Source organism: Cotesia typhae, unplaced genomic scaffold (genome assembly GCF_013202065.1).
Source record: "Cotesia typhae breed Kobodo isofemale line unplaced genomic scaffold, CoteBio_Ctyphae contig_4, whole genome shotgun sequence".
Lineage (NCBI taxonomy): Eukaryota > Metazoa > Arthropoda > Insecta > Hymenoptera > Braconidae > Cotesia > Cotesia typhae.
The window spans coordinates 3,382,237-3,404,599 of NW_027423748.1; the positions used below are offsets into that span (position 1 = coordinate 3,382,237).

Below are 22,363 nucleotides of genomic sequence, written 5' to 3' on the forward strand. Positions count from 1 at the left end.
GATACGATGACTAGACGGGCTTTTTCGAACAAACGGTCTCCCACACCTGTCCTAAAACTAAGCTTAAAATTACAAGTCCACCGAACTACCAAAACGAACTCACTTTACACACTTTATAACTTAAAATTAAGTCCACCGGACTACCAAACTTAACACTATTAACACTCTCTATCACGCATAACTCGTACAATTCTTCACACACATAACCCACACTTCGCTTAATTGATTCTTATTTTAAGTTAAAAAATGATTTTAATTTAATTACAATATTATTAAAATAAATTATTTAATCATTAGTAATTAATAAAACGATAATTTTCAATTAACAATCAATTTCCAAATAGCTATTACAATTCTCAAATTCCAATTGTTAATCTTCCTTGGTTTAAAATATTAAACAGCTTAAAATTCCTAAGTTATTATTTCGAACGAGAGGCTTAATACCTTGAATTAGCTTTTGTTAAATAAATTAATCACAATATAAATCTTTACAATCACTTCAAAATTATTAACACAAGTTTTATTAATTGTCGGAGATCTAGTAATACACACACACACATGCATTGTACTCGCGCATACTCGCCGCGCATGACTAGCTGTTGCCTCACACATATACAGGGTGTCTCTGAAGTGGCGGGAGTAATTGTTGGGGTCGATAGAGAAAAAAATACTGAATCGAAAGTTCCTGAGCCAAAAATTTTTTTGGGCCATAGAATTTGAGTTATGAATTAAAAACGATAGCCAATCAGAAGCGCGCTATTCGAGAAATGAAAATGAGCGGGGAAGTAGAGGAGACGCGAGAGTGAGATGCTGCAATAGCAGCTTACTCGCTCACACAAAGCCGAGCATGAGAGGGGATTGTGACGCTATGAGCCGAGTACGTAAGTGTGAATGAGTGGATGTATGAGGTCGCAAGCGGACGGCTTAATGTATGAGTGTGTGTCCGTGTATCGCAGCATTATTGGAGGCGTTGTAACGCTGAATTAAAGCTAACCGGGTACTCTAAGACAGAGGAAAAAATTTTAATTTTTATTTTTATTCGAAAAAATTTAATAAAAAAAAATAAAAAGGCCCAAGATTTAACCAGACCCACAGAAACGGAGAGTAAATTTTTAATTCTCATTTATTTTGCTGGGGATTATTTTCAAATACAAAAAAAAAAAAGGCTAAGATTCAACTGGAATCTTAATTGCTTAATAAAAGGAGTAAAGTGTAATGATGTGAATGCAAACTAATAACATTAAAGTAAAGTTATCCTTGAACTGCCGAAACACCTGTAGATTTTTTTGAAATGATTTCTTTGCTAAGAAAAAGGGAAACTAAAATATCAAAATTACTAAAACGTGAATGCCATTTCTTTTTCATATTTTCTTCGACATTTTACCTGTCAGTGAATAAAAAGAATATTTAAATTGAAATATCAAAATTATAAGGACTTGAATTCAATGTTTTGTTAATTTATCATTTGACATTTTACCTATCAATTAAGTGATAAATAATTTAAATTAAAATATCAAAATTATCAGGGCTTGGGTGCGATTACTACTTAATTTGATACTTGGGATTTTACCCGTCAATTCATTAGAAATTTATTTCAATTATAAGATCAAAATTATGAGAACATGAGTGCGATTTATTTTTAATTTATTATTCAGGATTTTAACAGTCAATTGATTGATAAACAACTTTAATTAAAATATCAAAATTATCAGGACCTGAGTTCAATTTTTTTTTTTTAATTTATTATTTATTTACCTGTCAATTAATTAAAAAATAATTTTTATAAAAATATCAAAATTGTTCGGACTTGAGTTCAATTTTTTTCTTAATTTATAATTTGACATTCTACCTGTTAATTCACCGATAGATAATTCTAATAAAAATATCAAAATTATTCGGACTTGAGTTCAATTTTTTTCTTAATTTATAATTTGACACTCTACCTGTTAATTCACTGATAGATAATTCTAATAAAAATATCAAAATTATTCGGACTTGAGTTCAATTTTTTTCTTAATTTATAATTTGACATTCTACCTGTTAATTCACTGATAGATAATTCTATTAAAAATATCAAAATTATTCGGACTTGAGTTCAATTTTTTTTTAATTTATCATTTGACATTTCGCTTGTTGATTAAGTGATTAATAATTTTAATAATAATATCAAAATTATCAGGACTCGAGAGCGATTTTTTTTTAGTATATTTTTTTACATTTTACCTGTCAATTAACTGATAAATAATTTCAATTAAAATATCAAAATTATTCGGACTTGAGTTCAATTTTTTTTTAATTTATTAGTTGACATTTTACCTGTTAATTAACTGATAAATAATTTTAATAAAAATATCAAAATTATCAGGACTCGAGAGCGATTTTTTTTTCAATTCCTTATTTGACATTTTACCTGTCAATTAATTAAAAAATAATTTTAATTAAAATATCAAAATTATTGGGACTTGAGTTCAATGTTTGTTTTAATTTATTTTTGACATTTTACCTGACGATTAATTGAAAAATTATTTTACAGAATAATTCCCAGCAAAATAAATGAGAAATGAAAGTTTTCCATCCGTTTGGTTGGGTCCGGTTGAGTCTTGGGCAATTCCTTCTGTTTTCAAAAATTATTCCGAGCATAAGAAATAAGTAATAAAAATTTTCTATCTGTTCGTTTTGGTCCGGTTGAGTCTGGGGCCTATTTTCTTTTTGAAATAATTTTGTCAATTAATAATTGATAATAAATTTTTTCAATCAGTTTTTATCGTCTTGTCAAGATTAGGCTGATTTTTGTTCAATAAATTTTTGTTTGTTATTGAAAAGAGAAAATAAATTTTTTTGCATTCTTCTATTCTTGGCTCTGGTCGAGTCTTGGGCATTTTTTCGTTTTTAAAAATAATTCCTAGCAAAATGAATGGGAAATAAAAGTTTTCGATCCGTTTGTTTGGGTCCGATTGAGTCTGGGGCCTATTAATTTTTTTAAGAATAATGTTGTTAATTAATAATTGATAATAAAATTTTTCAATCAGTTATTCGAAGTCTGTTTGAGATTGGGCCTTTCTTTTCAAGGAAAATTAATCTTGGTGATCAAGTAATAAAAAATTTCTATCCGTTTATTTGGGTCCTGCTGCGTCTTGGGTCTATTTTTTTTTCTTAATAATTTAGTTAATTAATATTTAGAAATAAAATTTTTCGATTTATCTTTTTCGGGTCCGGTCGAGTCTTGGGCAATTTTTTTGTTTCGAAAAATAATTCCCAACAAAAAAAAAACAGGAATAAAAGTTTTCTTTCCGTTTGTTTGGGTCCAGTTAAGTCTGGGGCCTATTTTCTTTTTTAAAAAATTTTGTTGATTAAAAATTCATTATAAAACTTTTCAATTATTTTTCTTGCTCCAGTCGAGATCAGGCCCTTTTTCAAAGGAAAATAATTTTGCTGATTAAAAATAGAAAAACAAAGATTTTCAATTTATTTTATTTCGGGTCTGGTCGAGTCTAGGGCATTTTTATCGTTTTCAAAAATAATTTCCTGCAAAATAAATAAGTAATAAAAATTATTTATCCGTTTGTTTGGGTCCAGTTGAGTCTAGGGCCTCATTTGTTTTTTTAATTAGTTTTGATGATCAACAATAAAAATAAAATTTTTGGATCATTTTTTCTGGGTCCGGTCGAAATTGAGCCTTTTATTATAAAAAAGTTAATTATGATGATTAAAAATGAATAGTAAAATTTTTTTATTCATCTCCCTTTCGGTCTGATGGAGTCTTGGGCATTTTTTTCGTTTTTAAAGATAATTTCCAGCAAATTAAGTAAGTAATAAAAATTTTCTATCCGTTTGTTTAAGTCCGGTTAAGTCTGTGGCTTATTTTCTTTTTTAAATAATATTTGATTAATAATAAAAATAAAATTTTTTAATTAGTTTCTCTTAGTCTGTTTGAGATTGGGCCTTGTTTCGAAAAGAAATTAATTTGGCTGATTGAAAATGAAAACAAAATTTTTCAATTTATTTTTTTTTTTGGGTCCGGTCGAGTCTTGGGCGATTTTCTTCGTTTTTTAAAATAATTCCCATCAAAATAAATAAGTAATTAAAACTATCTATCTGTTTGTTTGGGTCCGGTTGAGTCTGCGGACTATTTTTTTTTTAAATAATTTTGTTGATTGAAAATTAATAATAAAATTTTTTAATCATTTTTTTTTGCTCCAGTCGAGATTGGGCCTTTTTTTAAAAGAAACAATTTTGCTGATTGAAAATAAGAAAAAATTTTTGTACTGTTATTTTTTTGGATCCGATCGAGTCTTGGGCATTTTTTCGTTTTTAAAGATAATTTCCAGCAAATTAAGTAAGTAATAAAAATTTTTATCCGTTTGTTTGGGTCCGGTTGAGACTTGGGCCCATTTATTTTTTTATAATAATTTTGTTGATTGAAAATTAATAATAAAATTTTTCAATCATTTTTTCTTGCTCCAGTCGAGATTGGGCTCTTTTTTAAAGAAAAATAATTTTGCTGATTAAAAATAAAAAATAAAATTTTTTCATCCATCTCTTTTTGGATTCCAGTTGAATCTTAGCTTTTTTTTTTTTTTGTATTTGAAAATAATCCCCAGCAAAATAAATGAGAATTAAAAATTTACTCTCCGTTTCTGTGGGTCTGGTTAAATCTTGGGCCTTTTTATTTTTTTTTATTAAATTTTTTCGAATAAAAATAAAAATTAAAATTTTTTCCTCTGTCTTAGAGTACCCGGTTAGCTTTAATTCAGCGTTACAACGCCTCCAATAATGCTGCGATACACGGACACACACTCATACATTAAGCCGTCCGCTTGCGACCTCATACATCCACTCATTCACACTTACGTACTCGGCTCATAGCGTCACAATCCCCTCTCATGCTCGGCTTTGTGTGAGCGAGTAAGCTGCTATTGCAGCATCTCACTCTCGCGTCTCCTCTACTTCCCCGCTCATTTTCATTTCTCGAATAGCGCGCTTCTGATTGGCTATCGTTTTTAATTCATAACTCAAATTCTATGGCCCAAAAAAATTTTTGGCTCAGGAACTTTCGATTCAGTATTTTTTTCTCTATCGACCCCAACAATTACTCCCGCCACTTCAGAGACACCCTGTATACATATACTCACTTACTCCATTTTTGCACACATAACTAATAGCACGCTGTAATTCATAGCAAAATACATTTCACTCAATTAATTTAATACATTTCACATTAATTATTTCCAAACCCTGCCAAACTCCTACAGGTTATGGGCCCAGTAGTGAGTTAAAAGTGAAATAAAATAAAAGTTGAAATTTTGAATTAGCGAAAGCAAAAATTTAATTGTGAGCACGTGGCGAAACATAACCCACAAAAATGTACTCTGACGTATCATCACGCTTCGAGGTGTTAAATAAGACAAATTACGACGTCTGGCAGGTGTGGATGCAATCACTCCTGGTGAAACACGATCGATGGGGATATGTCAGTGGAGAAATTGAAGCTCCAATTGTTGTACCTGGAAATGAGTCGACCGTACGAGAACTATCCAAGTGGAAGTCAAACGACGCCAAGGCCAAAGCAGACATTGTACTGTCGATGGGACGCGCCGAATTAAAAAGCATATCAAAGTGCGAGACGGCGAGGGAAGTTTGGCTGAAAATAGAGTCAATACACGCGCCAAGAGGACCAGTACGAAAAATTGAGCTGCTCACGGACATTACATTGTTCAAAATCGAAGAAGATGATGACTTCAGAGAAAAATTGGACAAATTTGCCAACGCCGTTGAACAACTAGAAGGTATGGACATAAAAGTTCCCAGTGATATGTTAGTTGTTCTCATTCTGAAGGGCCTGCCGCCAAGTTATGAAAACTTTCGTTGTGCTATCCGATCCAAGGACGATTTACCGGATATAGACACACTCATAGGCAAAATCTCGGATGAAAGTCGAAGTCGACGTGTCACTGATAGCGACGGTGGCAACGACGCACTGTATGCCAATCGCCGGTACAACAAGGACCGACAGCAAAACAGGCCAAAGAAAAAGGGAAAACTCAAATGTTTTACATGCGGTAAAACAGACCACCTTGCGGCCAAATGTCCAAGGAAGCAATATGACTCAGCAAAAAATGTCCAAAGGAATCCGGAGAATTACTACGTAGAAATCATCAGTACGGAAGAGGTGAATACTGCATCGTCGACGTCAAGATGGTGTCTTGATAGCGGTTGTACCGCGCACATGTGTGCAAGCGAGGAGCTGATGACAGATGTAAAAGAGTGTTCATCAACGCTCAACATGGCGAACTCGACATCGACGATATCGAGGTCAAAGGGCAGCGTACAACTAATGGCATCGACGGACGACAAAGTAAAAAGACAGGCAAATTTACATAATACTTTACTCGTTAAAGACCTGCGTACTAAATTGATTTCCGTCTCCAAAATCACCGACTGTGATCGGGAGGTTATATTCAGGAAAAATGAAGCGGTCATTCAGGACAAGGATGGAAATGTCACGTTGATCGCAGACAGAGTTGGAGACCTATACTATCTACGTGAAGATGGGGAACAAGTGAAGATGACGACAAAAGAGAGAACACTTGCGGATTCGACGAACGAAAATTCTCCAGTCAAAGAAGCAAGGATCTGGCATACAAGACTAGGACATCTGCATATGAACGCCGTGGTAGACCTGTCACGAGGACAGGCTGCAGGAATGAAGCGACTGTCAGGATGTGCGACATCGTGTGACGTGTGCCACCTGGGGAAAATGACAGCAAAACCATTCGCCGTGCGTACAGAAACAAAAATCCAAGGTATATTGGAGATAGTACACTCGGACTTGTGCCAACCTTCCAAAACTAGATCAGAAGGTGGAAACAAGTATTTTGTATCCTTCATAGACGATTTCAGCGGTTGGTGTATGATATACATGCTGAAAAGCAAAGACCAAGTCTTTGAAACGTTCAAATCATACAAAACCTACGTTGAGAAGCAGACTGGAGCAAAAATTAAGGCATTGCAAACAGACAATGGCCGAGAATACCGCAATAGGCAATTCGACGACTATCTAAATCAAGAAGGCATTAAAAGGCGCTTAACCGTACCCTACACGCCGCAACAAAATGGTGTTGCAGAGAGATTCAATAGGACGATCGTCGACATGGCCAGATGCCTACTAATACAATCAGGATTACCAACAATGTATTGGGGAGAGGCTATCAACACTGCTAATTATCTGAGGAACCGTTGCCCCAGCAAAAACCATGGTGGAAAAACGCCGTATGAGTTATGGCATAATAAAATACCAAACCTAAGCCACCTACGAGTATTTGGAGCCAAAGCATTTATCCTGAAGAAAGGACCAGGCCATAACAAGCTCGACGAGAAATCTGTAGAAGGCAGATTTGTGGGATACTCAGAGACTGCGAAGGCATATCGAGTTCGACGAAATGATACTGGAAAAGTCGAAACGACGCGAGATGTTCGCATTATAGAAGAATATGAGACAAGAGAACTGGAGAAGACGAGAATCGATATCGACTATTTCAACTTCAAGGAAGATAATGCCGACCCAGTAGGACCGAGCATAAACGAGAGAGTCCAGCGACATCGTGAAGAAAGTCCGAAGGCAACGAGAGCGCGAGGAAGACCACGAAAGGCAAAAACCGGGAATCGAGGACGACCGAAGAAGGTGTATCGATACGTAAGTGTTTCGAGCCGTGCATCGAGCAGAGGGAATCTATCTCAAGACGAAGATTTAGCAGAAGAGAACGAGGAGCTCGAAGACAATAACGACGACGTGTTTGAACCAGAAAATAATGAAGGCCGAGGTGAAAAGAGACCACTCGACACTTCATTGGTACCAGTGGACAAACGCGTGCGAAGTGAAAGGGACACATCCAACTCCGCAGAATCGCCGGGACACTAAAGAAGACATCGACGAGGAGATCATGGAGTCAAACCTCGTAGAAAATTTCGCCCTAACAGCCGACATAAATCTGGAAGAAGCTGTTCATGGAATCGACGCACCAGAGTGGAAGCGTGCAATTGCCAGCGAAGTGATGTCTCATCTAGAATACGGAACGTGGGAACTCGTGAAACGCTCAGAGCGAGGGAGAGTAATAGGCTCCCGGGTAATCCTGAAAAATAAAATGTCAGCAAGCGGTGAAATCGAGCGCAGGAAGGCGCGAATAGTGGCCAGAGGTTTTACACAGAGGCCAGGATTCGATTTTGATGAGACGTTTGCACCAGTAGCCAGACTGGAATCCATCAGGCTACTGGCAGCGACGGAGATGGGAGTAAAAATACAACAAATGGACGTCGAGACAGCATATCTGAACGGTGAAATCGACGAAAATCTATACATGGAGACTCCAGACGTATTAAAAGAAGCGTTAGAATTCATTATACGCACCGAACGACGGGATTCGCATATACACATGAGAGCGACCAGAATGCTGCAAAGCATCAATTCCGGGAGCCAAGTTTGCCTATTAAAGAAGGCAATTTACGGATTGAAACAATCCGGGAGGAAATGGTACGAGAGACTGAGCGCGACGCTGAAGAAATTGGGATTGGAACCGACGATATCGGATCCATGTTTATTCCAAGCGAGAGAGGGTACCAAGATTGTCATGGTGGCAGTCTACGTCGACGATTTGCTGATGGCCTCAAACGACGAAGATTCAATGGGAAAATTGAAGAACGGGTTAAAGAAGGCATTCAAGATCAAGGACCTAGGAGAAGCCAATTACTGCCCATCGAGATAAAACAAGAAGAAGGCAGAATCATCTTGAACCAGCGGAGGTACGTCCAGGAATTGTTGAACAAGTTCAACATGAGTGACTGCAACCCACAGAACATTCCAGCTAGCCCAACGACGAAACTGAGACCAGGAAAAGATCCCGAGAAACAAGTCAAAAATCCAGAATATCGAGAACTTGTTGGATCTTTGATGTACTTGTCAGTTGCTACCCGGCCAGACATTGCACACACCGTCAGTGTATTGAGCCAATTTAACGAGAGGCCCAACGAAGAACACTGGGGTGCCGCCAAGAGGGTACTAAGATACCTAAAAGGTACGACGAACTTGTCACTAGTGTACAACCGACCTGTGGACAAAATCACAGGATACGCCGACGCCGACTGGGGAAACGACCCAGCAGACTCCAAATCGTACACAGGATATGTATTCTTGTTGGCAGGAGCAGCTATCAGCTGGAAGTCAAGAAAGCAAAGGACTGTTGCCTTATCGACGACGGAAGCTGAATTCTAGGCGCTCACCGAGGCCACCAAGGAGTCCATGTATCTGCGAGGACTTGTGCAAGAATTAAAAATCCCACAAGTGTCAGATGGGTTAATTTACTGCGATAACCAGGGTGCAGTACAATTGACGACAGCAACGAAATTCCACGATAGGACGAAGCACGTCAGAATTCAGTTCAATTTCGTCAGAGAAGCCGTGAAAAACCAGTTAATCCACGTAGTACATACGCCGACTGAGAGGATGATCGCCGATATCCTGACTAAATCATTACCAAATGCAACCCACGTGGGGTTAACCCGGGCCTTAGGACTCCAAAACGTTCAATAGGCTTGCATATATATATGACATGTATGTGGCTGCATTAAGGGAGAGTGTTGGAGATCTAGTAATACACACACACACATGCATTGTACTCGCGCATACTCGCCGCGCATGACTAGCTGTTGCCTCACACATATATACATATACTCACTTACTCCGTTTTTGCACACATAACTAATAGCACGTTGTAATTCATAGCAAAATACATTTCACTCAATTAATTTAATACATTTCACATTAATTATTTCCAAACCCTGCCAAACTCCTACATTAATTAATTCTGACTAAGTTTTTACTGTGACAATTTTTGACTCAATGACTGATTTCTTGGACTTGATGTCCACGCCGATAATTATCAAGTTCAGTAATTTTAATTTGACTACTTCACGGACTCAATCCCCAAAAATTACTAAATTTCCACGTGATACAAAATAATTAGTTTTACAATAAAATATTTTCATTAAATAATTCCTAATATAATATTCTTAATAATTTTCCAATCTATATTATTTTCAATAATTAACTCTTAATAATTTTCTTAATATAAAATATTCTTAGTAATTAATTCTTAATATAAAATTCTTAATAATTTTCTAATCTATAATATTCTCAATTAATAATTTTCCTAATATAAAATATTCTTACTAGTTAAATTCTTAATATAAAATATTATCACTAATTTTCTATTAGTTTTATCCATTATAAAAAATTCGACACAATTCGAAATATTCAAATTTTAATTGCTAGAACATTCGCTAGCTGTTTTGCTTGACCTTGGGTATTGGAATTTACTGCGACACAAAAATTGACGCTTGACCAAAATTCCACGAATAACAATTTGCCGATCTTTTCCAATGACAAAAATTAATCAATTTTACTAAGTTAATTGTTATAAAAATTACAACAATAAAATTAACGAAATTTTCGGATGTTAATTTATTAATTGATTATTTCTAGTTATTAAAATTTCCCGCAAGGTCGATTGAGTGATCTTCGGGTATAAATCCCCATGAAAATCAATAAATCCAAAACTAGCAAATGTTTCACTATTAATTTATTAATAATCGTCGATTAAACGATCCATAATAATTAAATAGGAGAAGTAACTGGGTATTCGGTAAACCGCGGTCCACTTCTTTCCCACAGAGTAATAATTGATACCTTGACGAACAAAACGATGATCTAACTCACTCGTTGAGGATGAAGTCCTAGTTGTAGTTGGCTTCCTTCGTCTCGTCACTACTCTCGGGAACGGTCCTTTTTGATTCCCGTGGCACTCAGTCTGGCGGTCACACTACTTCTCCCTTTTTCACTGCACGGCTCACCTATTTTAACCCAACTCACCCCCTCCTATTCTCCCTTTAGGCCTGAAGATCGAGACGCGCCAGTGCTATGTCGAATAATTATCGATATCCGGTGACATCGATTAAGGGTAATTTTACCCTGTTACAGATGATTTCTGTTTTCTTCCCAGCAATCTCTCACGACCCTGTAGAACTTACTCCATGCTCTGGTCCAGTTTCTGGATACTGTGTCTAAAAATCCAGTGGTGCCCTAAAAAAATTTAGGGGTGACCAAAGAGAACGAGTGGGCTTTTCCAAAAGAGTCGCATTCCGTTTCATTTTATAGATGTAAAATTTTTATCTTTTTACTTTTCTATTCGATAAATTATAGGACAAATTATAAAATTAATTTATTTGTATAACCTTTCACAATAGAATTTAGTTGAGAAACCATATTAACTAGTGAAAGCGCATCAATTAAAAAAAAAAAAAAAACTAGACCTTCGCAAATTATCGTGTCAGACACATCACAACTTTTTGATAATCATTCTAATTAATTTGAAGGGAAATATGGACAACTATTTTTTTGCAAAATAATTTTTTTACTGTGTTGTCAACATTTCGTTGTTTTTACACAGAAATAGTTGTTCATATTTCCCTTAAAATTAATCCAATAGAAGATGGACAGAAATAACAACAGTATTCAATTTATTTTAATCTTTGAGACAATTTTATCTTCTTAAACATTTTCTTTGGTTCAAATCAGACTTTCTTCCGATGATATCCAGTTAGCACGAGTTGGCAATCAACTAGTTGAGGTTCAATAGCTTGCGTCAACTTTACAATAACTTCACGTCAACTTTTGCATTTGCAACAGTTTCACAGAACTTGACTTTAACTTACGCATCAAGTTACCGTAAACCTACTGTCAAAATTAACCGAAAGGTTCGCATCAAAGTTGACGAAAAGTTATAAGTATAACTGTTGCCTTACTGTTAGCGTGAACTTATGTCAAATTCCGGCCATAGGTTTACGTGAACTCAAGTATATTCCGTTAAATTAATTCTGCCGATAGCCAGTAAACGCTTTTTTAGAAAGTATTCGTTGGTTATCGACAGTTATAGAGTTAACTATCTATCTACGGTCGCAATTTAAATACAAGTTAACAATCAAACTTGGAGTTAAATTTCCTTTCAACTTTACTAATACAACTTAACTAAAATACTTGCCCAGCAAGTCTTGACGTCAAATTGCAGAATAACTCATAGGCAACTTAACTTGCTTTTTTCCAACTCTTTCTGTCAAATTGGCTTCAAATTACGGTAGTAGATTGACGACAAGTTTCAGTTAAATCGGCTATCAGGGTGCTTACCAAAAAACTTAAGTTTAGTATTTTGATATCATCACCTAATATCATATCAACAGATCAACGCTCATCTATCATTCCCACAGCTGGTCATATCAATCCGGAGACACGATAGTATCTCGCGCCAAGTACACGTCCAACATATGGCGTGAGACAATCCTTAATACCGACAGTCACTGAACTGCAATTCATTATAATAATATAAATTTATGAAATTTTTTATGAGCATTCGCTTGTAAAATATAACTTACAACATTAAATAAAATATTTTTACCATTAAGTCAAAATTATTAAAATATTGATTGTTTAATTCAAAATTTTTAATTTTCATTAGTAGCTTCAATTTCGCTCTAGCCGATAGCCGAACCTAAACCCATGACTTTTCCCACTTGACAATTTATCATCACATTATGTATACGATATAGTCATGAAAAACATAATATTGCCGAGAAGAAATTAAATAGTTCATGCCGAAAAATAAAAAGAACGCATTTGATTATATTACGCTATTTATGTCCCGATACAAAAATATGAAAATATCGTTCGGCGAAAATGACTATAAAAATATGATTCGTAAACTCTGGACACGTCTTTCGGTGTACCTCAGGTGTCTTGAGTGAAGAAAACTTTAGTACGTGCTTTAAATTACAAAATTGTGACCTCGATCGCTTACACCAAGATTCTCAAGCACTCTATGATCGACAACTGCTTTATACTACGAAAATATCTAGCCTCAACACTCGACAAAAATATTAATGCACAACACTGAATGCATTATTTTTATATCTTCCAACTTCCACCATCTATAGATATATTTTCCCCTCTTGGATTTTATTTTTACAACTTACAGTCGAAACATAAATTCTTTTACTCTTTAACGGATTTAGAGCTAACGCGAGCGAGGGTATGAACGATATATATGAAGATATAGAACATATATATACATGTATGAAAAGTTCATTTTTTAGTTTATCTATCATCACTTTTATTTTACATCTTGCGTCATCTCATGTTTTTAGATTTTATTATTAAAAAAAAATAATAACTCATAAACACAGCTAGAATATATAATATATACTTGTATAAAACGGACAAGTTAAAAAGTCAATTACCAACACTTTATACTTTGCCAACAGTTTATGTCAGTTTCCTTGCACGTTCCACGTCGTAACGATGTTTCCTCTGCTTGGTGAACGAGATGCGAAGTAATAAACAGCCCAGTTGCTCCTGTTTGCTGGTTAGGTTTATATTATGGAGGTGTAGAGTAACAAACTCCCAATTGTCAATTTAGTTGAAGGTTGTACTGTAAACAAAATTTTGTATGCATTATACATTATTATAAAGCTTTCTTTTGTTAACATCAGTAAGAAACTTCATTTCACCGTTGTAAAGTAACTAGCAGCCTTAAATATACATACGTAATTCAAATTTAACAACTAACTTTAGTTAAATCATTTCATATAAATTTTCTGTTTTATTATTTATTCCAGTTTGTGATTTTACTAGATAAAATTTTCTTTAAACAAAAAAGTTAGTTTTCTTCTATTTTTATTATTCATAGTTCTGAGGAAAAATTTGTTCATTTATAGTTGATAGTTACTTCTGTTAGTTTTGACAAAATCTACAAAGGAGACTGCTGAGTTTTATTTTTTTCTTTTTTTTTAATTAAAAACATATTTTATAAAAAGTTTATGTATGTTTATGATGAACTTAAATCAAAGTAAAGGAAAGCTTAAATTTTTATGAAGAAATAACTTTGTTTTTTTTTTTATGTATTTAAATAAAAGTTTTATAAGATCATCAGAAAATTATAATTTTTAATTGTAAATTGAGTTGGAAGAATTTAATGATTCTTTCAATGAAAATCAGTTAATTTTTTATTCTTTTTGTATTATTTTCGATACTAATTGAAAAATACGAAACTAGAGAAAATTTGCATTTGTTTTTTTCTCGTTTTAAAGATTATTAAATATTTAAAAAATTCATCTAGTGGTATCATCTAAAACTTGAAGAATTTTTGAAATATATTAATTAATTTTATATTAACCCTCGGGGTACACACCTCCAAACAAAACTTTAGAGTACACACGGGGTCAAATTGACCCCAGTTATTAAATTTTTGGTAGGTAAAACAATACTCTTTTGAATACAATCATTATAATTCTAAATTAACAAGTTTTTAATTTTGAAAAAATTAATTAAAAACGAACCTATTTTCGAAAAATATTTTAAGATAAAAAAAATTCTGGGGTTAAAATGACCCCCAGTGTTCTCCAAGGATTAATTCATAACCTTTTTTTATTTCAAATGTTTATTGTAAAATTTAAGTAAATATAAACTAGAAATTTCAGATTCTAAGATTTGTCATTTAATACAAAAAATAATTTATAAATAAAGAATAAAATTATTAAAAAATAAAAAATTATTTCTTTTTCATAAAATACCAGTGAATAAACTGAAATCTTCAATTTTTAAGTACACCGACAAAAAATCAACTTGATTGAAGAAAAAAATCTTGGACCAATTACGTCATTTTGAAAAAGTTTTTGCTCTTAATCAGGCAGAAAAATTCTTGAACTAAAGAATTTCTGGCTCAAGTAAGTTTTATTGGATCTATCAATTTTTCTATTTTATCAATTATAAAGAAATTTTTCAAAATGATATCGAAGATTCAAAATTTTTTCATGAATCAACTTACTTATTTCATTAGCTTAGCACACAGTAAAAAATTTTGCGTCATAGCGTCAAAATATTTTTGTGTTAAATATTTAACACTTACTGTGTTAAATTAACACAAAAAAGTGTTAAATATTTAACTAAAAAATTTTTATCACAAAATTTTTTAACGCATTGATGCAAAATTTTTGACTGTGCATGTATCATTACAAGCCGTAAAAAAATTTCCTTGAAAATCAATTACAAAAACAATTGGTTATTCATTCAATAAATTAAGCATCAAAGGAATAGAGGAATAATGTATATTCATGAAACAGAGAGTAAAAAAAAATATTGAATCGACTCATAAGAGAAGTCGGTATAATATTATTGTTGATATCATTGCGGTTAGTCATCATCTGTACAATACCATACTCGAGCAGTAGAATGAGCAGCAGATAGTAGATATAATAGTAGAAAGACGGAAGACAGGGGCGGCAGTCTGTTAGCAATGTGAAATGTTAGTAAGAGTAAATTGAAGTTGGAAGAAGTTTGCGTAACTCTCGACTAGAGTTTAGGGGTGAAGAGACAAAAAGACATAAGACATCACTCGAACACCGAGAGTATCTCGTTCGGTTGTCGACAGAGAGGAAAAATAGCAGCATTCGACAGCCAAAAAAAATATAAACTCAACTGAAAACTAAAGTAAAATAAAGTCGAGCTAAATAAATAAAAATAAAGCACGCTGATGATAAAGACGTTGGACATATATTTCAAAAATACTTTCTAACTAAAAGTTTCCTGTTCTATCCCGTTCTAGAATATTATTGAATTATTTAACGAGCTTTACTGTTTCTCCTCTGTGTAACTGTTACAGTCGTAAAACTTTTAGATGAATTGACTGCAATCGATTCGCCTGATCTTGATGGGGAAACAATATACACATTTCCGCAGCCAATGTTGTGCAACGCTGCTTAACAACATCCCCTTTACTTTTTCTTATTCGTAAAATATATGTCCAAGTTCACACGGTCAAAAACTTTTATCTAGTAATCATTGACTATCTTTGTGGAAACTTCACGACTTCTTATTTTTATTTTCTTCTGAACTATTTTTCTTTTGTTTGGCCCAGACTTCATTTTTTAACAATTTTTGCGTTAATTTAATACCAAGATACGAAGTTTTATTCCCGTACAAAATGGTTCTAAATCATAGCATAGTTTTATATCAGAATATGTCGATTCCAAATAAATAAAAGATTTTTTTTTTAATGTTAAGGTAAAAGACGCAATTATTGACACTTGCAGTTTTATTTTAATTATAAAAAAACAAATCAACTCTAATAAATTAATAAATATAATTTTTGAATTATAAATTTTAAGAAAATTGGTTTTTTGAAAACATCTAATTTTTTTAATTAGCATAAAATTGCAAGTGTCAAACAACTAGATCAGTGTCAATAACTGGGTCTTTCAACTTACTCACAGAAAAAAAAAATTTCTTGAATCAAGAAAATTGTAAGGAAGACCAAAGTTATTTTGGAGCAAGAAGAAATTTTCAATCTTTCTTAAGATTATCTTGATTTAAGAAAATTTACGCTTGACTCAAGACTTTTTTTCTTTCTGTGTATAATATTAAATTTCAAAGGTATAAATAGCAAAGAAATACGATAAAAGACATCAATACGTAAAAAAATTGTATATAGTTCTAGTGATACAAAATCTGATACTATAATAAAAAGACCATAAGTAATAAAAAAAACAATAGTTGAAAAATCCAAAATAGCTCGACTCTAGAGCTCGTGTTATCATAAAATATTAAATATAAAAATACAATAAAGAGCAATAATAATAATAATAATAATAATAATAATAATAATAATAATAATAATAATAATAATAATAATAATAATAATAATAATAATAATAATAATAATAATAAGCGATGCTTGCTACGTGGCCTCCAAGCGGCGCATCGCGGGAAACGCAGACCATAACATCAGGTCTGTAGGCGAACGACGTAGCCCGTGCAGTGGGCCAACTACCCACTGCATGGAAATAACTGAGTTACCACAAGATATCAACTCAGAAGTGCTCCCCACAACCGGTCCTTTTCGGATGAGGACCATTCATCAGGTGGGAGGAGCACGCCGGACCCGATGAATGATGACGACCCTGGCGCCTTAAGGACTTACTTTAAGTGGACGGAGGAACTGAGAGTCGATCTCTTGGTGTGCTACCAACGTAGCGAGCCGGGGGTGAGCGGCTATATGGCCCGGATGCACACTCTTTGGAGTGATATGCATCCGGAGCTAGCGCATTTACGCCCAAACACCTGCGTAATTATGCCGCTCATCTTCGGCGAAATAGAAGATCGCTTGTGCCGGACAGAAGGCAGTCTAATAGACTTTCCTTTCCGGCGCAACTACACCAAGAGCGACGCCGTTCCTCCTTGGACAACAACAATCCCTTTGTAGGACGGCAAGTAAGTATATCTAAAAAGATAACTTACTCCCAACAACAGCTTGACGCGGTAAACGAAGATCTCCGTGCAAACATCCTGGAGGATTCCACCCTGCTCACTGTGAGCCAGGTTATGTATGGTGCAGCAGTTTCGGCTTTTCCGAGAGAGAGACAATGTCTCTCGATCGAGGCAAGGTTGAAACAGCGCATCTCACAACTTGGCTTGAAAATTGACATGTCCCGGAAACAGGTCTCCCGCATTCAGTGTGTGATTGAGTACGACACAACTCAAACACCATACACGCCCCGAATTCGGCGCATTGCTGCTGAACTTCGGTGGCGTCATCACACACTGAACAAGAGTACTTTCATGTCATCAAGGAAGAGTCTCTTAATAAATTGCGGGCTCTAGTGGCTGCTAAAAAGTCATTAGAGAAAAGGCTGAAGCGGTTGGTCGACAACTCGTTGTTTCGATCCAGCCCTTCACGGTTTCTGACACCAAAGACCGATGTTACCGGGAATTATCCAACACCTGAGCGGGTGGAAGCTTTTGGACTGAGTTGTATGGAGATCAACCAAACGTGAACGCCAACACTCCAGCTCTGCACGACTTCAAAGTATTCTGTCGGGAACACCGTCGACAGAATGCTGATGAAGAGAGCTCTGCAGTCAGTGTGGATGAAGTTCGTTCAGCTCTAAATGGCAGCAAAAATTGGGCTGCCCCGGGACCAGACGGCATTAATGTCTTTTGGTGGAAGAAGTTTACTTCTACCCACCTCCATCTGGCCCGCATATTTACATCATACATTAGAGCTGACGATCCGATTCCGGACTGGCTTGTAGAAGGGCGAACCGTACTGATACCTAAAAAAGGTGACTTGTCTGACCCTAAGAATTTCAGGCCTATCACCTGCTTGAATGCGGTTTATAAAATTTTTACAAAAATTTTAAATAACCGTATCTTGCAGCAGATAGAGCCTGTATGGCAACAGATATATGAACAACGTGGCAGTAAAGAGGCCTGTCAGGTTGCAAGGAGAACCTGATAGTGGATCGATGCGTCTTACAAGATGCGATCTACTATCAACGCAACCTGTCAATGGCTTGGATTGACTATCGCAAGGCATTTGACTCAACTCCACATGAGTTAATTTTATATCTACTCAAATGCCTGGGAGTCAATCCCGAAATAGTGGAATGTATTCGGCGTACAATGCAGCTCTGGCGAACGCGATTTCACATTGGAAGTGGAAACGCATTGCACGTAACCGGAGTTGTAGAGTACAAACGAGGGGTCTTCCAAGGCGATTCCTTGAGCCCTCTGCTGTTTTGCATTTCACTGCTGCCTATATCTGTTGCTCTCCGTAAAACTCGTGGGTACTCTGTGGGGCCTCCGGGTGATCGAAAATATTCGATCACCCATCTGCTTTACATGGATGATCTGAAGTTATATAGTGCTGATGAAGATCATCTACAAGCAGCCCTCAACATCGTAGCAGAGTACACACGAGATGTCGGAATGTCTTTTGGGTTGGACAAGTGTGCGGTCGTACATCTGGCGAGGGGTAAGTGCTCTGATACTGGTGATGATGTCGAATTAGTGGATGGGAGCGTCTTAAGCCAATTAGACGCCGGGGAGTTGTATAGATATCTAGGAATGGAAGAGCACCGCATGCATGCGGTCTCTGAAGTCCGAACAACTCTCCAGAGCGAGTATGTTAGGAGACTCCGGAAAATTTGGTCCTCCGAACTTTCCGGCAAAAACAAAGTCTCAGCTACTAACATGCTCGCTGTCCCAGTCTTACTATACTCTTTCGGTGTCCTGAAATGGACCCGAAAGGATTTACGAGATCTCGACATCAAAACCCGTAAGATCATTAATATGAATCGGAGCATGCACCCCAATTCATCAGTCGCCAGATTATACCTCCCCCGATCCATCGGTGGGAGAGGTTTGCAGAGTTTGGAGCGGCTTCACGACCGTTTGGTCCTGGGTTTAACACACGAAGTTGCTGCCTTATCTGCCAGGAGATATTCCCCAGGTTGTTGAGAATGACAGTTGCAAAATTTATTGGAACATGCCATTTGCAACAACCCGGCGGATAGATCACAACAAACCTGATATTGTGCTCTTCGACAAGGCCACTCGTGACATTTATGTCATTGAGTTCTCGGCCCCGGCTGAATATAACATCTCAGCCAAAGAAGAGCACAAAAGACAAATATATCAGGACCTCCTGTTTGAAATTGGCAAACTTTACCCAGGTTACCGTATCAAGCTTGTCGTCCTGATTGTTGGCGTCCTGGGAGGGATCAAACAGTCTTTTGTATCCTCACTTGCCAAAGTTCCAGCTTGTTCATCAAAAGCTGAGTTCTTGGCAGTTAGGATGCAGAAGACTGTTTTACTTGGTTCTCTCCGTCTCTTAAGGGAAATGACTTTGGCCTGCTGTGATCACTAACCGCCTTGTTGTGCGGAGTGGTCCAGCAGTAACGGATGGAGCTCAGGCTGGGCCCTCGGAGAATCGGACCCCGGGGATAACCCCCCTGAGCATATAATAGCAAAATAATAATACTAATAATAATAAAATGTAGAGATATTAAATATATAATACTTAAAAGTAAACAAAAATAAATTGAAATGGAATTAAATGTTTCTAACATAAGTTTAGAATGCTGCTAACGTGACATGATATACTGTACTGAAAAAAAATTAACTTGATTCGAGAAAAAAAATTTTTGAACCAAGAAAATAACTTTGAAAAGGCTAATTTTCTTGAATCAAGGTAAGTTTCCTTAAATCAAGAAAAATTTATTAGTTCAAGAATTTTTCTACTCAAATCAAGAAGATTAAGTTCTTTAAAATTATATAGTTGATTCAAAAAAATTTTTTTTCTGGGTGTAGTTATTTATTTTGTAAAATAACAGAAAATGAAATTGATGTGAGGGTAAGGCGTGCTCAGAGTATATACAAGGACATCATCCACCCCTTTTATAAATTTCTTAATCTTTTATACACATGATATTTGTGAAATTATATCAATTAAATTTTCCTACAGCATAAACAAAATTTTATCGTAGAGCGAATCGACTGATTAAGATGCGTGTTACTGCGTTTGAAAAAGCTTATTAAGACTTGAATCTAATCAGATTTTGGAGCCAATCGGTTGAGTAAGTTAATCAAAACATAAAAACAAAATCAATTATCGTCAATTTTTTTAATTAAATTTTCAAAACGTTGTGGTATTATTTTCGCTATAAACAATTTGATTTCCTAGGTCATTAATCAAATCACGTGATAGAAACATGCGAGATAATTCTGTCTTGGTTAATTTGTCTAAAGTACAATTACAAATTATTTTTAAAAATCTAATCATCGAGTAATTAAAAAAAAATTAATTTTTTATTTCATTGACTCAGGGCAATAAATTCGCTTTGCCTGCAGGGCGATTTATAGGAAAAGTTTTTAGATTTATCGTGGTTTTAATGTATTAATCAATTTTAGACTTCCTATCACTGCAAGTATCACTAAATTAATTACGAATTATTATTAATGATACATAATTGATATCTTCAACTAATAAAAATGAAATGCTAAATAACGATCAATTTTTTAGCGAGGATAAAATTTTTTTATTCAGCGAACATTTTAAGGTCAATGTTAATTAAAAGAAATAAAATTTGTTTGGCAAATAAATAAATCAGGAAATACTTAGAGTATTTAGAAGCGTATCATTTAATTTTTAAAATTTAAAAATTGTAAAATATTACGAGATTACTTAGGTAATAAAAAACCAATTATTATATTACCTTGAAGGTGATCAAAAATGTGTATGCGTAACAAAATAGTTTGCTCAATATAGTCAAGTAGATTTTTTTTATCTATTTATAACACTGAAGATTGTGATTTAGGGAAAAAGGAGGTGAATATTACAAGTATTTAATAGTCGGAATCAGAAAAATTATTAGAGCAGTAAACAAAGGAACGACCGTCAGAATTAATTATCACGTTTCTTGATTCTGTAAGTACCAAGTTTTTTTTTTTTTTTTTTTTTTTTAATTAAATTTCAAGTGAAAAAAATTTACAGCAAACAAATTTTTAATAAAAACTTCTTTAAATTTCTTACTTTTTTATTTTGATTTTATAATTGCACATTTAAAAAAAAAAAATTATTTAATTACAGAGTGATTTATTTAAAAATTCAAACATGTCAAAACTATTGATAATTTTGGTAATTGTTGGAGTGTTTGCGGTCTTAAGCACAGCAAGTGTGATCAAACAGAGCTGCTCAGCTGAAGGATCTCCCGTATGTATATAAAGAAATATAATTGTGATTTATTACTATAGTAATAAAATAAATTTATAGTAATAAAAAAAATAAAATTATTTTTTTAAGCCGGTAGTAATTTTAATTTTTTTTTATTTAAAGTGTATACTTGGAGGTAGCAGTTGCTGTGGTGATTTGAAATGTAACCCTCATTTCTTTTTCATTGGATTATGTGACACAATTTACCAAACTTACTGGCTTTAAATTATTAAATTTAAAATATTAAATTATTAAATTTAAATTATTAAGTTCAAAATGGTAAATAAAAAATTATGGACTTGTAATCAAATTAGCATTTAATGAATTTAATGTATTATTATTTATACGATTTAAAATTTGAAAATGTGTAAAAAATTGTTATGAAAATTTGGATTTGTAATAAAAGTTACAATGGATCAAATTTGTATTTCACAAACATATCACTGGCTTGAAAATAAATAAAATACTACCTCTTAAAAATATGATGACTTTATGACTTTACTTCACTCATTTTTTCATTGAAGAACTAACCTCACAAAACAATTAATTTGATCCAAGAGAAAAAATTTTAAACTAGAAAAACATCTTGAATCAAAACCAAAAAGTTTTAAATTAAGTAAAACTAGGAGTTCAAATTGCGCGCATATCATTTTCCATCATGAAATAAACGAATAAACGAACCTTATTTACATATATATAGATATACAAATGATAAG

At 34.3% G+C, this 22,363-nt stretch overlaps 1 protein-coding gene and 1 long non-coding RNA gene across 2 annotated transcripts; both read left to right on the forward strand.

Moving 5' to 3' along the window:
• The first annotated feature begins 8,827 nt into the window (after positions 1-8,827).
• LOC141527613 (uncharacterized) lies at positions 8,828-9,265 on the forward strand. The gene has a single exon (XM_074243181.1). The coding sequence runs from the start codon at positions 8,828-8,830 to the stop codon at positions 9,263-9,265; it is 438 nt and encodes a 145-aa protein (XP_074099282.1).
• An 11,802-nt stretch (positions 9,266-21,067) lies between these two features.
• LOC141527786 (uncharacterized) lies at positions 21,068-21,901 on the forward strand. The gene is made up of 3 exons (XR_012479252.1): positions 21,068-21,362; positions 21,525-21,647; positions 21,771-21,901. It is a non-coding gene; the product is annotated as an uncharacterized LOC141527786 (long non-coding RNA).
• Positions 21,902-22,363: the final 462 nt, after the last annotated feature.

Excerpts from the sequence above, each read along its gene's own strand:
- LOC141527613 (XM_074243181.1), top strand. The coding sequence starts at position 8,828 with ATGAGTGACTGCAACCCACAGAACATTCCAGCTAGCCCAACGACGAAA.